Consider the following 15,748-nt stretch of genomic DNA (forward strand, 5'->3'; position numbering starts at 1 on the left):
AATTACACTGTGGCAATCAAACAGGTCGGTGTAATTACTAGACAGTGTAATTATTAGGCTGGTAATTACTACCCTAGTAATTACACCAATTCCAATTACCAGATGACTTTCCAAACAGACCCTAAATGTAAAATACAGACATGTTTAATTTATTTCTAAACAAGTTACAAAACTTTGAAATATAATTTGATGCAGTCAAGAATGGAGTACAAAACCATATTTCATCCAGCGCAGCAGTAGCTACAAGTACAAAAATTTGAAAAAGCAGCTAACCCGCGCAGTCATCTACCACCTCCTCGCCGGCGGCGACCTAAATTTGTCCATTTTACCCCAATTTGCGTTCCAACTCCGGCGAGTCCTTCCTATCTTCGCCGTCAATATAATAGTAGTAGCTTGTATGTAAAAATTTTACTACTACACAGATCCATCGAATGGGTGTTAAAGAAAACTGCAGAAACGAGCTCCGAGCCGCCGTCCGTCAGCTCAGTGACCGCTGTCTCTACTCAGCCTCCAAATGGTATATCTTCTTTCTCCAAAATAAACCCTAAAAATTTCCCCTTTTTTGTAATCTTAATTGGGATTTTCCATTGGGCACAGGGCGGCAGAACAGTTAGTGGGAATTGAGCAAGACCCAGCAAAGTACACCCCGTCTCACACAAGATTCCAGCGTGGCAGCTCTAGCATCCGTCGCCGGTTCCGCACAGCCACGGAAGCTGCTTTCACTTCAACCCCTGCTGCGGGAGTATCACATGTGGCTACGCCGACTGTACCGGAGGATGACAACGAAGCCATTGACAGCGATTTTTACCTGCTCGCTAAGTCCTACTTCGATTGTCGGGAGTACCGGCGGGCAACACATGTGCTCCGTGATCAGACTGGCAAGAAAGCCGTGTTTTTGCGCTGTTATGCCCTTTTCTTGGTTTGTCTTTTATCATCCTTTTTACCAATTTGTACTTGATTTTAGTTTCTCCTCTTTCATGCTTATCGTTATTGAGTGAAAGCATTAACCTGGTATTTGATTAGCTGTTAATGCGCTGTTGAGGCACATTAATTAATACTAATACCATTGGGGTGTATCAATGTTATTAGACCAAAAGCTATGACCTTTATCATTTTGTGAATCTGAATTAGTATAACATCTGGAGAATCAGGTGATCTGGTACATCAATACATGTTTATATGTCCATGACTGGAACCAAATATATGACCCGCAGATGAATTATTAGCAAAGGGATACTTCTAGATGGTTCTAACTCGAGCATTGGCATTGATGAAACTAATAACACTATGCATTGGTAGCTGGTTATATCAAAACGTGTTTAAGTAGTCACCTTTTAGGTAATACATCTTAAGTAATTCATACCACGTGCATGAGGAGATGGTGTGATCCATCTAGGGCATCTCAGTTGCGTCTTTCAACATTTAAAGATTCAATTACATTATCAAAGGCACTAAAAGCTCGATCACGTTCCATATGTATTAAATGACTGAGCAAACAAGAGAACGACATTTCATCAATCGGAGAAATCTTTTTCCTTGACTGAGTTCTCTAGGTATTCTGTTCTTGAAGATGAGGCAAAAGTCTCCTATGTTTTGTAACTTAAGATGGCAGGTAAAGAAATCAACTCTGCGCCCAAGATAGATTCAAAATGCATAGCTAAATAGCTTTAGGGAAATGGTGTCTGCTCTTCATTATATTTCTTTATTAGTTTCACTTTATTTTGCTTTATCATGTCCTTAAATAGCCAGGAATTGGTCACAGCTTTCAGTGAGCAACTTTAAGGGTTATAATGAAGTTGTGCAGAGATAGCAAGAAACTAATATAATTCCCTTTGGTATTCTGACAATGATTGTGCCATTTGGTCTTGTTGTGTTCTTCAAGGTAGCATTATTATTTATTTAATTGTATAATCTGGTCTATCTCTATTCTGAATTGACCTTCCTTACGTATCAGCAGAAGGGTTAAAGATGTCAATATGCATGTATGTTAAGACGTGTCGAATCTACCAGTTAATTTTTTGTTTTATGAAACACGAAAGGGAAACAATCTTCTCAAAACTGTAAAAATGTAAGAAGTTGATATTTATTGTGGTTGAACTTTCTCTCGTGGGAATTCAACACTTGAGATGAGACTTTTCTTCTTACAATTTTTTTTCCACTTAATACTAAGTAACAATCTCAGTTCCATTGCTCACTCAAGCGCTCTATGCATTGAGGTGATTTCTGCTGTTAATATAAAACAAATAAAGAGATTTATTTCCTAAAATCTACGGATAAGGGTCAAATATGCCCCTAAATTAAACGAAAATGTCTAAATATACCCCCATTTGAAGTTTGGCTCACCCGTGCCCTCGCCGTCCAACTTTTCGCATATATATGCCCTTGTAGACGTTAGTTGCTTTGCTGGAAATAACCAGCTCATTATCCCTTTCTTCAAATAACAAATGGAATTGCCACATCCCCTTTTAATTACCACATGGCATTTATATTAAAAACTGCATACGCCTCTTTTAAATAGGATATCCGACCCGTAAATCATATCTGACACAAGGTGGCCGGAGTTTGAGCCCCTCCGGCCAGATCTAAAAGGATTAGAACATTTGACATTTGAAACGCAGCTGAACATAGCAACAAAAAGAGCAAAAACAAAGTAAAACAACATCAATTTTAATTAGATTAGAAGCGAAAACTCAAACCTCACCGGAAATGGAACTCAGAGCTCACAAGAGAGCTATGGTGGAGGCTGTCTCATGGAGTTTTGATCTGGTTCGCCAAACCTTGGAGCTTGGGGTCGTTTGCTGGCTGTTTTGCCAGACCAGTGAGGTGTGTGGGTTGGGGTTTTGTCGGCTGCGTTGTGGGTGGTTTCTGGATCTCGTGGTGGTCGGAGCTATTTGGTGGCTGTTTGTCGGAGGTTGTGTGAATTAGTGAGCTCGTTGGAGCTCTATTGTTTGCTCATGGTTAGAGCTCGAAGCTCACTTTAATGGTGTTTTTCTTCTAGGAGAAAGTGATGGGTTTGGTTGGAGATGGCGTTTCTCCGACCAAAGGGATCTGTGTCTTGTTGAACAATTGTAAAAGTTGGTTGCTTGACAGTCTTGTTTAATGACATGGTGTTCGGGTCTGCTTATGTGTACTTTCCCTTTTTTTAGATGATGCAATAGATTTCATTAAAGGCATAGCTCTACTATAATCTTCTCCACAATCCTAATCTTTATATAACCCACAATACCTTAATTTGTAACTTCTTTTTACTAATCTCTACAGCCTTTTTCCAACCGACTTAGTCTCTTGTATACACAACAGTATTAACTCTCTTTCTCTTTAAGATGCTTATTAATTATAGAGTTTCTCGTCAGCACCTTTATACTACAACTACCTACTTGAATCTCTCAGGGTAGCTTCTTTATCCATTTGTCAAATAAGATATGGGAACTCTTTTATATCTAGCACCACTTACGATGTGGTGGACTAAATTAAGCACATGCGCTCATAGTGTGGGAACTCTTGATTAGACGCTATCACACTTTGGTCACGATGTCCCTGGTTTATTCAAATCAAAACTCAGGTACTGATGTAGCATGTTTCCAGGTGGCAATGTCCCAATGAATTCTCTATGTATAAGATTATTAATAATTAGATGGTTCTTAGGCTGGCTGTCAACTATTGGTAAACTTCACCCTTTTCTGTGCTGTCTTTCCAAGAAGTGACTGTTAAGCTTTCGGGTGCTGTGTTGTTGTATGTTTACCTGGAATTTACATATGACTTTTCCTTTGTCTTCTTCTCTTATTCCTTTGGCTTATGTTCGAGGATGAAATTGAGGTGCTGGAGCTTTCCTCTTCTTTTGCCCCCACCTATTTTGTGGGTGGTGGTGGTGTTCCTTAGCTTTACTTCAGTCAGTCCTATCTTTGGAACTGTTAATATTTTCCCTTTCGCTTAGTTAGACGTATAATTCACTGTAAACTATTTTGTCATGGGCCATATTACTCTCCTTTGAGATTCTCATGTTGCTAAAATAGTGGGGTTTTCAATGTACAAGAAAGTGTAGAAATGAATCATCAACCAAAAGAAGAGAATACATATCAGAATAGTGTAAGCACATTGAATTTATCTTTTTCAGTTATATTAGTATGTCACTCCTTACATGACATTTTATAGTCTACGTTTTGTTCATTTCCTGAATGATTGACCTTCTCTTTTTTGTTCTTTCTTTTTGATAAGGAAATGACAGACCTTCTCATTAAGTGTACCATTCAGGAATGAAATTAGTGTAACGTTTTCTTTCAATCAACTAACATCTGAATGAATTTCCAACTGATCAAACCGTGTCATAGGACTCGAAGCAAAGGGGAGCAATTTTATGGCACACTTTAACTGATTCAGATCATAAATTAACTTAGGGCTTTTCCCTAGAACTCCATCTCTAACCAGACCTGGTCACATGCAATGGACAAAAGGAGAGCCGTGATTGGTTCTTGTTGTCTGCATTAGCGGAGAGATACGGATATACAGGCATCAAATCTTTTTTCTTTTTGGTTCTCAGTTTGTAGCTTTGCTGATAAGCACCTTCCTAATTTTGGTATTCTCTCTAAAATGTCATTGAAGGAGAATATATGTGAAACTTTAGCTCCTTTTTGTTCTCAAACAAATGAATCTTAAATATACTTCCATAAAAGCAAATATAAAGTGAACTAGCTTTATGTCATTTGTTAATATTAAATTGTATCTAATAAGCCTGGTGATAGATACTTACGATGCTTCTTTGTTGTTTCTTTAGGCCGGTGAAAAGCGAAAAGAAGAGGAGATGATAGAACTCGAGGGACCCTTAGGCAAGAGTGATGTTGTGAACCACGAACTGGTTTCTATTGAGCGGGAGTTGTCTGCACTTCGAAAAAATGGAAGCATTGATTCCTTTGGCCTTTACTTGTATGGTCTTGTTCTTAAGCAGAAAGGCAGTGACAATCTTGCTAGGACAGTTCTTGTAGAGTCAGTAAATAGCTACCCCTGGAACTGGAGTGCTTGGTCTGAGCTGCAGTCGTTGTGCACCACAGCTGAGACATTGAACAGTTTAAACCTTAATAACCACTGGATGAAAGACTTCTTTCTAGCCAATGCTTACCAAGAGCTTCGTATGCACAGTGAGTCATTGGTGAAATATGAAAATTTGCAAGGGACTTTCAGTTTTAGCAATTACATCCAGGCCCAGATTGCTAAAGCTCAATACAGTCTTAGAGAATTTGAACAAGTAGAAGTTATATTTGAAGAACTTCTAAGAAATGATCCTTACAGGATTGAAGACATGGATATGTATTCCAATGTGCTATATGCAAAGGAATGTTTTTCAGCCTTAAGTTATCTTGCACATAGGGTATTTTTGACGGATAAATACAGGCCAGAGTCCTGTTGCATTATTGGGAACTATTACAGTTTGAAGGGGCAGCATGAGAAATCTGTAATGTATTTTCGGAGGGCTCTTAAATTGAATAAAAATTATTTATCAGCTTGGACACTTATGGGTCACGAGTACGTAGAGATGAAAAACACTCCAGCAGCAGTTGATGCCTATAGGCGGGCTGTGGACATAAATCCATGTGATTATCGAGCCTGGTATGGATTAGGACAAGCATATGAGATGATGGGGATGCCATTTTATGCTCTTCATTATTTTAAAAAGTCAGTGTTCTTGCAGCCGAGTGATTCTCGATTATGGATTGCAATGGCCCAGTGTTTTGAAACGGAACAGCTTCATATGCTTGAGGAGGCAATAAAATGTTACAGAAGGGCTGCAAATTGTAATGACAGAGAAGCAATTGCACTTCACCAGCTAGCAAAACTGCATGCTGAACTTGGTCGTTCTGAAGAAGCAGCATTTTACTACAAGAAAGATTTGGAGATTATGGAAGCTGAAGAACGGGAAGGTCCTAACCTAGTTGAAGCTTTAATGTTTCTTGCAAGATATTATAAAGCTCAAAAGAGATTTGAAGATGCAGAGGTTTATTGCACCCGCCTTCTAGATTATTCTGGCCCAGTAAGTTTTACCTCTTCTTATTTAATACCTAAAAAGTCAATTTCTCTATGATAAATTATAATATGTTCTCTTCATCATCCTCGAAAACAACTCTTTCAGCAGTTTCCCTCATATTGTTTGGTGATTAATGCAGGAAAAGGAAACAGCAAAGAGTCTACTTAGAGGAATAAGATATGAAATGGATGTTGAGCATCTTCCACCCTGATAAGTTTCTTTTTTCCTTTACAAACCTGTGTATGAATTTGGAGGCACCAACTGAACAAACAGCTAAGAAGCTTGGACAGTTCAGTCGAACAACCAAAAAGTTGGGAATCTAAGCTGGCATCCTCGTTAAATGTTATCTAGTTGTCTTGTTGATTTCATGATCAAAGAAACGTCTCTGTGGTATGAGATATTTCCCTCGTTTGGAATGCCTGGGAAAGAGCTTAGGAGCAAGAGAATGCAGATATAGTAGTGCATCTTAGTTTCTCATATTACATATGGTTCTGTTTTCCAGATTATTTCAAGGACTAGCGCGATGTCCGTATTTTATATAATTGTTGGTATCTTTTCCTTCAATGTGATACATACAGGACAAACTGCATGTTACCGTTTTGCTTAGAGTAGTTGTTTGTACCTTGAGTTTCATTCAGAAAACAACATTTGAACATTTGACAAATGTCTCAATACAAACCGTCACAGAGGAACATATTTTACAGACACATCGATACTGCAATTCATCCAGCACAACAGATTAGTGTGACAGTCACATTACATTCCAAATCACCATTATAATGATGAAGTTTATTCTAACCAAGTTACAGGTGATTAGTTCTTTTGAGGGTCACTGAAGAACCTATTAAGGTTAGGGAAAATTTCTGGTGGCCTACTACGAGCAAACTTTCTGACAGCATGTTCAGCATATTTTTCTCCCTCTTCAAAGTTCTCCAGGATGCCAGCAGCTCTTTTCTCCTTGTTTACCCTGCTCACGTTTATTGAACGAAAAAAGAAGAGTAAGTTCTTGCAAAGATAGTAAATATCTGAATGTTGCTGTGTATATTCAACAATCAATACGTTGTTGAAACAAAGTCTGTTAGAATTACGTACGAGGAGTACTACTTGAAACAATTTTGTAGTATTATTCCGGGGGACTTGATACCTCATAAGCCTCGGTGCAGATCCATAACCTGCTACCATCTGCCTGTCCTAAATGAGGGAATTAAGGCGGGTATAGTCAAACTGAATGGCTTGTTTCTAAGGTGGGTGATAAGCAACAGTATCCGTGTCAAGCCTATTATCTCTTCTCACGAAAAACTTTCCACTTGAAAGTTTTGCAATATAAGTGACCCTGCTTCAAAGCCCCATCTCTGAAATTTTGATATCTAAAACAGAATCCACCTATGATTCAAAGGAATCAGGGAAGTGATCGGGTACACCAAAAAGGGGCCTGGACTACTTCTGTCTACACTATTAAAAAGAAATGTAAACTAGTCGTATTTCCAGCTAGAAACTAGTGTAACATATACTAAATGATACTTGCTACAAAGAAATACTACTTATTTAGAGAAAATAAGGATGTATTGAAGGAATATGATAGATCGAACCTGACTTCAGGGTTGATACGCATATTACGAACCAATTGAAGTCCACAGATTCCGATTGCAACTCCAACGGCAGCAAACAGTGGATAAACCTACTCGATCATTCATTATGCTTAGAAATTCCTCAAAAAGTTAGAAAACAAATAACAAAGTGCAAGGATAGAAGATACCTCGGGCCTGAGCCAGCGATTAGTAGCCATGGAACAAGAAGAAGAAGTTTGATTACAAAGAGGCCGATGAGATGAAGATTGAAGAGGAGGACTGAGTACAATAATGGGAGTAATAAACAACTTTATCTTGTTTTAGAAATTGGGGGAGAAAAAAAATAGTACTATTAAGAAGATGATGTTGATTGGATGAGGGGATCTAACATTATCATTGCCTAACTCCCAATCGTTAATTGCCACGTTTCAAAACTTGACAAGGACAATTTTAGAACCCACCAACTAGATAAAAGCGGGGGAAATTTAGACAATCATAATGGGCCGAGCTAACTGTTCATTACAAAGACACGGGCCTAAAACATAATGGCCCAAAAACAAAAACATGGACCTTCTAGTAACTGTACTCTTAACTCAGATTGCTCATTGCAGTACGAAACGATCAAAAATTACAAAAATAAATAAATAAATTGAAAGTCGTTGGTTTTAAAACGACTAACAAGTTAATTTAAAAATTGCTAGTTGTGTTTTTTTCCATGACTCATAACCAAAAATAAATAAATTAAAAATGGCCAAACGATTGTTTAGTCGAGCAGTCAGAAGAAATGGTTTGTCAATGGATTCAACCGATTTTTCTGTTTTGAATCTCTGCAAATGGATTGTCCGTTTTGATATTTCCTCTTCACAAAATGACTCTTTTGGCTCCAGGATTTTCAATTAAACCACATTAGATGCACAAATAAGTTCTAAAGATTCATTGAATTCGAAAATTGCTTAGCATTCATAAATATATCATACCACCAAATAATAAATATATATCTTACCATAAAGTATGATTCATTTTCCAGACAATTAAAGATCTAAGACAACTATTTCTTGCGCCAAAAAAGATTTTGTTAGTTGGTAACACGGTCGCACCACATAATAAGGGTGGACAAGATACAGTATAGTATTGAAAATGTTGGTTTGTAATTTTTTTTTAAAAATATGATATTATAATACAAATTAATTTTAGTATATTTTGATATTTTACGAGATATAGTAAATCAATACTTATCATTTATTTGATTCCGACTTACGTATACTCTTAGTAATAGAGAATTATGACCTCGATTTTTTGAAAACGGCTCAATAGTATCATAAAAACACCATACACATGTCGTATTTTAAAGAAAGTAGAAATTATTTTTGTTATTTAATTTTTTTTATATATATATTTATTTTTATTTTTTTTTAAAAATAATATTTTTTTTAAAAAAAAGTACAAACAATATCATTTACTAAGCAATTACACATAAGTGACATTTATATCGAAATATAATAATCAAAATTTCAACGGATAAATAATTAGTTTTCTGCTAATCTACTTTAAAATTTTGTTAATATATAATATTATATATAAATTGTGTATATAATTATATATTTCATTAGCAAATTCAATAATTCAATATACTATTTTTATAAATATCAAATATCATATCATATGCCAAAAAAATAAATTAAAAAACATATCACTTATCAAGTATCATAATATTAAAATCACAATATCAAAAAGTTCAATTCGATTATTTGATATTTATCAAACCCTCTCTATAATTTGCTAAGTATCATGAAAAATATTTTTCTCACCCCATTAAAAAAAGAAAAAGAAAGAATAATTCTTATATTTGGGTTTCACATGATATCAATATCTTGTTCAATTAAAGTTGAATTCGCGTCAAGAAATCCCATAACTCTTTCTAACAAAAATAATTTCGTACTCAAGAGAATTTGAATCTAAAACTTCAATAAAAAAATATCTATTATTCCATGACAACCTTGACAGGTTAATCCTTACACATTTATTTTCAAGTTTGAAGACTCGCTATCAATTTATGTGGAATAACAGCAACAAAAGTAGTAGCAGCAGTAACATTAATGTTGATTGGTCTTTTAACTTGTAATGTCAATCACCCTGCTGACAACAGAACCTAGCAAAATCGTAGGACTAGGAAAATACTGTTCTTTTTCCTTTTTTACCTTTGTTTTTAATTTACGTTACACATTTTTTTTTTAATCCATTTAGAAAAAAATATTACCTTTTTAAATTGAAAAACAATTCAACTTGTGATATTATTATATTTTAATTGAAATAATTTATCATCAAACAAAAAATTATTTTATCTAATAATTTTATTTAATTAAAAAAACTTTGTGTAATACTCATTAAAATGTACTTAGTTAGGAGTAAAAGGTGATTACTTTGTGAGTACGGAACGTGCAAAGGTGATTTACTTGGGATTCTGCGATTTTCAGGCGAATCTCAACAAATAGAATCCAAAGTTTACTTAATTGGAAAAAGGTCACTTTTCTGTTTATGAGATTTTATGGAAGATCAAAAAGATTTAGTTTGGCTGTCTGTCTAGTCTACTCCACTCCCATCCCATCTCTCCCTGCTACTTGGAGCTCATTTTCTTCTTTTTTTTACTTATATCATATCCTTCTCTTTTCAAATTTCTCCGGATCATTCGATAATTGGTTAGAGTTATACATGTGTTGATAATATAGAAAATAAATATACATATTTTCTTTTTTTTAACAATTGTCATAAGATATATGGTTAAATAACCGTGAAGAAATATTAAAAAAGATGAATTATGAATAAAGTTATATACAAGATAAATGTGGTTATTATTTGAAACAAGATAAGAAAAGCACAAGTATGAAATAATACAAACATGTGAAGAAGAGAATTTAAAAGGATTACGATACTGTATTAATTTAGAATCTAATTAAACTAAAATTAAAAAGGATTACGATACTGTATTAATTGAAATTTGATCTGTTTGTTGGAGTATAGTAGCAATATTTTAGTACAAATAAGATTTCTTGGGAAAAGAGGAGATTGGAGGTGACTGTTAAATCAATTTTTGAAGATTTTGGGTGCAAATATAGACTTTGTCCAAATACTGGAGGCGCCTTTACTCCTTTTGGACGCCGCCTATTTGTCAAACACTTTCACTTTGACTTTTAGTCAACCATTTGTGAATAAACACTTTTTTTTTAAAAAAAAATTATATCCTCGTTGAGTAAAAGTTTACTGAGCTATTAAGATTTTCTTATAAATATCGTACTCATATACCACCTCTTTCTAAAAACTACATTTAATTTTCTAACAAAGTCTACTAAAATAATTGTATATTGATCGAACATAATATTTAAAATCTGATTAGATTTAGATTCACGTGAAGTAAAGTCAATTTTTGAGGACAATACTATCAATGTGATTTTTTTCCCATGTTGGTATAGGTTAGCTAACTTCTTATTTTGCTGCTCCCTCCGTCTCATTTTGTATATCATATTTACTTTGCACTTGTATTAAGAAATGACGTAACTTTATCCTTCTACCCTTATTTAATGTTTTCTTAAGTCAACTTTATAATAAATGATGAGTACATTTTCAAAATTAATTAACTAATCTATCAAGAGTATAATAGGTAAAATATGGTAATTTATGTATAAATTTTATAAAATGACAAGTATTGTAGTCTAACTATTTATAGAAAGAAATGACATATAAAATGAGACGGATGAAGTACATTTTAAATTAAATTAAATTATTTAGGATTTTATCTTCCTGTCCAAAAAAAAGAATCGTTGATTCGATTCTGTTTGTCATCTTCCCTTTGGCAAAAAATGCATAATATTTTTTTAATGATTCATTAGAGCACAATGAACAAGTGGTAGGTTCAAACTTTGAATTGTTAATAATTCTCCAATAGTAGAATTAGTATTTTTTTAAGTGTATAGGTCTATAGGAGCTTTGACAAAATCTGAGTATCTTTCCTTTGATTTGGTGGGTTGTGTTTGTTAAATAATCATTAAATTCATTGTTAAATTTTTATCACTGTATGCCGTATAAATTTTCAAAACATGTTAATAAAGCAAATTGACCAATATCCAATAGGAAAACACCTAAACAACAAACCATACAAGTGGGAGACAATATAGTTGGCCAAAATTTTGACATGCACATGATATTTTAGCTCTGTCGTAAATTTTCAATGAGATTTTGGTGATTCGATATTTAAATTTTAAAAATGATGATTTCAAAATTTAGAAATTTGAAATTTTAACCTCAAAATTTATGATCAAATAAAAGAGAAAATTATGTGTTTTTTATATGCATATTTATCACTAAACATGATTCATTGATAATATAGCATATATTAATATAAAATAACGTCAATCTACTTATATAATTTAATTAATGTCCTTTAATGTAAACGTTAGGTTTTATATACGTTTTTCCTTTAGCCCACCAGCTTCTTGCCGTTTCATGCATTATTACACACCCTTTCACCTTTCCAAATTCCAACCCTTCTTCCAATTTGTAGAATTAATTTATTAAAATTAAGGGTAATCACATTTGACTCAACTATTTTTTTTCAATAGAAAAATACAGTATCATTTAATATAGTATTCGATAGTTAAGTATTTACGTACATTTATCCTTCACTGGTTTCTTATTATTTCTGAAGTTCCCAAATAAGAAGTTGAAATATACAAATTTCATAATTTTCTTAACATTATACCGTTAGTGGCCATTTATTGTATTAAATTGGAGATTAAAAGATATTTAAATTATCTTGTGGACCAAATTAACATTCATAAAGTAAATTATATTCTTTGTTTTCCCCCTCAACTTTGAATAATTACAACGTGTTCCAATTTAAAATCACAATCTAATAGTTTTACTTTTATCTAACACTAATAATAATGTGAAATCATATAACTTCTTTCCGTTCCTATATTGCTTTTCAATTAATATACAACAATAATTTAATTTACCGTCAAATATTTATTACTAATATTTCATAAACCATATACATACATATATACCCATTTAAAAGGAAGATTTGGATCAACCATATTTAGATACTATGGAACACATCATGTCCATCATTAAACAGTAGGTCGGAAATTTAGATATAATTTTTTATAAAAATTTAAATTTAGATCAATCAAAGTAAAAAATAAAAAAATATTACCCTGGCTTAAAATTTACTGTATTACTTTTATTGAGAAGAAGAAAATATACAGAGGGTCAAAGGAAGTGACAACACAGGGGTCAAAGTTAGTGACCACAAACAGTGTTCATGGCACCTGGCCCCACTAACAAGCACGACACTACCCACATTGGCTATTAGGAATATTTCTATAATTATATATCGTTTTCGTTTTAATTTATGTGATATTTTAACTTGTCATAAAAAAAAACTTTTGAAATGGTGAGTAAGATTATTTTATTCTAAAAGGATATATTTTATTAATATCAAATACATGAGGAGAATAATTTTATTAAAGACATTGTATTTAATAGGCTCAATTTTCTTCTTTTCAATATAATTTCTATTTTATAGTAGATTATATTTTCTTTATTGATTTTAGGAATATTATTTTATTTAATACATATTAACAACACTTACTTGCATTGTCACAAATAAAGTTTGATCGAAAAAAATTAAAAAGAAAAATGTATCACACGAACTATCGAAGAACACTTTAGAGAGAAGGTGAACAGTAAACAGTATGTTTTGTCTGGAGTAAAAAGCAAAACAGCCCCACCTCTCGATCGAAGTTACTCCCTCCGTCCCTTTTTAGTTGTCCACTTTAGAAATGGCACACAGATTAAGGCAACAATGATTAGTATAGTGAAGTTACAATTTTATCCTTATGACAACTTTTCACTTCAAAATTACAACCACTTATTTGAATTCAAGTGAAATAAATTGGAGGAAAACAACATACACTTTTACAATTTTCAAGAAGTGTAAATAAGGGTATAATAGGAAAAAATTTGTTGTTCTTTCTTGATTTATCAAAATGAACAACTAAATATGAATAACTAAAAAAGAAAATATGGACAAGTAAATAAGGACGGAGGGAGTAATAATAATAATAGCGTCAGATACATAGGGGACAAGTGGGATAATGCGGTGTAGATTTTCTAAGATCTTTCAGTATCTCTTCTTCAGTCTCTAAAGTAGATTTCTTCCTTTACTATATATCTCCCCCACATGACCCAACTCAACTAATTGAAATCTCCTTTATTCCCTTTTATATATATTCGCTTTACTTGTATTCTATTTTTTTGAAACAGAAATACAGAGCACCACTTGGAAACAGAGATATAAAAGACCCATTTTTAGTAATACAAGTGTTGGAAATGGCACAAGAGTTGCATGTTCTGGCTGTTGATGATAGTCATGTTGATCGGAAAGTTATTGAGCGATTGTTGAAGATTTCTTGCTGTAAAGGTTGCTTCTATTTTCTTGTTTTCTGTCAGTTGAAATAGACTCTGTTTTTTCTGTTTACTAGATGTTTGTTGAAATGTCTGTTAATGGGGTAGGTTTTTGCTTTTGCAGTTACGGCAGTGGAAAGTGGAACGAGGGCTTTGCAGTATTTGGGGTTGGATGGAGAGAAGAGTTCTATGGGGATCGATGTCAGTATAAACACTTTTCTGTTTAACTTGTTAAAAATGAGACCTTTTGGTTTCATGTTAAAGTTTTTATGGAAAATAGACAGATTGTGTTCTCTATTTATATTGCATGAGTTGAAAATGTGTTCATCAAATCTTGATTAACTAGAAATTCCTTTTCTTGATTTGATGGTTTTACTTTTGTGAGAGTATGTTGTAAAGGATTTTTTTGGTTTCAGGGTTTGAAGGTAAATCTGATACTGACGGACTATTCTATGCCTGGGATGACTGGCTATGAACTTCTCAAAAAAATCAAGGTTAGTTGAGGATGGGATTTGTTTTGTTTCAATTCATGTCTCTTTCGGGCTATATTTTTTGTTGTAACTTGTCATCATTAACTGTGAATGACGCTTTCATTCTTGTTGAACAGGAATCATCGGTGTTGAGCAAAATCCCCGTTGTTATTATGTCATCTGAAAAGATTTTACCTCGCATTGATAGGTATATCCTCTTTTGACCATCAATTGTTTTCTTCATTTGTACTGGTTTTATATAAGACATATGGTCCTGCAACGAATGGACAAACAAAATGTTACACTTGAATACATTTTAGAATCCTTTTGCCATAGGGCAGATTTAAGGCAGATTCAACTAAACTCGATCGATACGTACATATGAAGAACATTTTGCATTTGTGTTTTTGTGCAAGTCTTGGTACTAATCCTCCTATTATACTCTTTGTCTAAATAAACTCTCTAGAATTGAGGACTATTGAATTGAATTCGGAAAAAGTTCTTGTGGAGCATACATCTGTAACAGTTCAAGTAACCATATGTTGCTTCATAAGTAGTATGTAATTGCATGTTAGTTGAAGAAACTGTTGGTTATGGTATATATCTCACAGTTGCTGAATTTAAAGTTGGTCATCTAATTGAATAGATGTTTGGAGGAAGGTGCTGAAGAATTTCTCCTGAAGCCTGTTAAGCTGTCTGATGTTAAACGTCTCCGAGACTTCATCCTGAGAGGCGAAGGGGATGACAACAAAGAAACAGAGAAGAATATCAAACAAGTATGTTCTAGAAAAAGAAAATTTCAAGACGATTCAACGACCCAATTAACGCTATCAGCTGTAGTAACAGTCCATGACATTGAGTCGTCATCACCAGAATCTTCAGCATCATCAGAATCTCAACAGCCTTTGTCAAAGCAATCCAAGATTGGATAGCACAGGATAGAAGATATGACACAGATACATAATTTTTTGCTGTCTAATTGAGCTAGTAGTTGTTGCTGTTGTTACCATTTTGCTAGCGCCATCTTTTGACATCTTGTGTGTACCTTCTTTTGTGAGTATACTTGTACATGTTTAGCTCACCATTTTGGACCCTTTTATGAGCTCTGTAGAAATAGATTGGAAGTCCAAATGATTTCTTGTTTTTTTTTTGTAATCAACGAGGTTAGACATTTTAGCGCTATGACTTTGCTTTCTTAGCAACCAAATCTTGTTCGTTGTCCACTTTTATGT

At 33.7% G+C, this 15,748-nt stretch overlaps 3 protein-coding genes across 3 annotated transcripts; 2 read left to right on the top strand and 1 right to left on the bottom strand.

Moving 5' to 3' along the window:
- Positions 1-175: 175 nt before the first annotated feature.
- LOC125859385 (anaphase-promoting complex subunit 8) lies at positions 176-6,518 on the top strand. Its single transcript, XM_049539125.1, has 4 exons — positions 176-517; positions 598-919; positions 4,772-6,022; positions 6,156-6,518. Exons 1-4 carry the CDS (start codon positions 432-434, stop codon positions 6,225-6,227), a joined length of 1,731 nt encoding a protein of 576 aa, XP_049395082.1. The 5' UTR covers positions 176-431; the 3' UTR covers positions 6,228-6,518.
- Positions 6,519-6,681: 163 nt separating this feature from the next.
- LOC125859393 (uncharacterized) lies at positions 6,682-7,929 on the bottom strand. The gene is made up of 3 exons (XM_049539136.1): positions 7,773-7,929; positions 7,606-7,694; positions 6,682-6,983 (listed from the first exon to the last, which is right to left on the bottom strand). The coding sequence occupies exons 1-3, from the start codon at positions 7,800-7,802 to the stop codon at positions 6,830-6,832; spliced, it is 273 nt and encodes a 90-aa protein (XP_049395093.1). The 5' UTR covers positions 7,803-7,929; the 3' UTR covers positions 6,682-6,829.
- A 402-nt stretch (positions 7,930-8,331) lies between these two features.
- On the top strand, positions 8,332-15,666 carry LOC125857895 (two-component response regulator ARR5-like). Its single transcript, XM_049537551.1, has 6 exons — positions 8,332-8,371; positions 13,781-14,062; positions 14,171-14,247; positions 14,463-14,540; positions 14,654-14,724; positions 15,163-15,666. The coding sequence occupies exons 1-6, from the start codon at positions 8,332-8,334 to the stop codon at positions 15,446-15,448; spliced, it is 834 nt and encodes a 277-aa protein (XP_049393508.1). The 3' UTR covers positions 15,449-15,666.
- Positions 15,667-15,748: the final 82 nt, after the last annotated feature.

This window comes from Solanum stenotomum, chromosome 3 (genome assembly GCF_019186545.1).
Source record: "Solanum stenotomum isolate F172 chromosome 3, ASM1918654v1, whole genome shotgun sequence".
Classification (NCBI taxonomy): domain Eukaryota; kingdom Viridiplantae; phylum Streptophyta; class Magnoliopsida; order Solanales; family Solanaceae; genus Solanum; species Solanum stenotomum.

What these genes read in the sequence shown, in the direction of transcription:
- LOC125857895 (XM_049537551.1), top strand. Translation starts at nt 8,332, where the DNA reads ATGGCCAAACGATTGTTTAGTCGAGCAGTCAGAAGAAATG. An exon ending in AGAGTTCTATGGGGATCGAT is followed by an intron (nt 14,248 to 14,462) that starts GTCAGTATAAAC and finishes TTTTGGTTTCAG; the next exon opens with GGTTTGAAGGTAAATCTGAT. An exon ending in ATTTTACCTCGCATTGATAG is followed by an intron (nt 14,725 to 15,162) that starts GTATATCCTCTT and finishes CTAATTGAATAG; the next exon opens with ATGTTTGGAGGAAGGTGCTG.
- LOC125859393 (XM_049539136.1), bottom strand. Translation starts at nt 7,802, where the DNA reads ATGGCTACTAATCGCTGGCTCAGGCCCGAG. An exon ending in ATCGCTGGCTCAGGCCCGAG is followed by an intron (nt 7,695 to 7,772) that starts GTATCTTCTATC and finishes ATGATCGAGTAG; the next exon opens with GTTTATCCACTGTTTGCTGC. An exon ending in CGTATCAACCCTGAAGTCAG is followed by an intron (nt 6,984 to 7,605) that starts GTTCGATCTATC and finishes AAACGTGAGCAG; the next exon opens with GGTAAACAAGGAGAAAAGAG.
- LOC125859385 (XM_049539125.1), top strand. Translation starts at nt 432, where the DNA reads ATGGGTGTTAAAGAAAACTGCAGAAACGAGCTCCGAGCCGCCGTCCGT. An exon ending in CTCTACTCAGCCTCCAAATG is followed by an intron (nt 518 to 597) that starts GTATATCTTCTT and finishes CATTGGGCACAG; the next exon opens with GGCGGCAGAACAGTTAGTGG. An exon ending in GCTGTTATGCCCTTTTCTTG is followed by an intron (nt 920 to 4,771) that starts GTTTGTCTTTTA and finishes TTGTTTCTTTAG; the next exon opens with GCCGGTGAAAAGCGAAAAGA.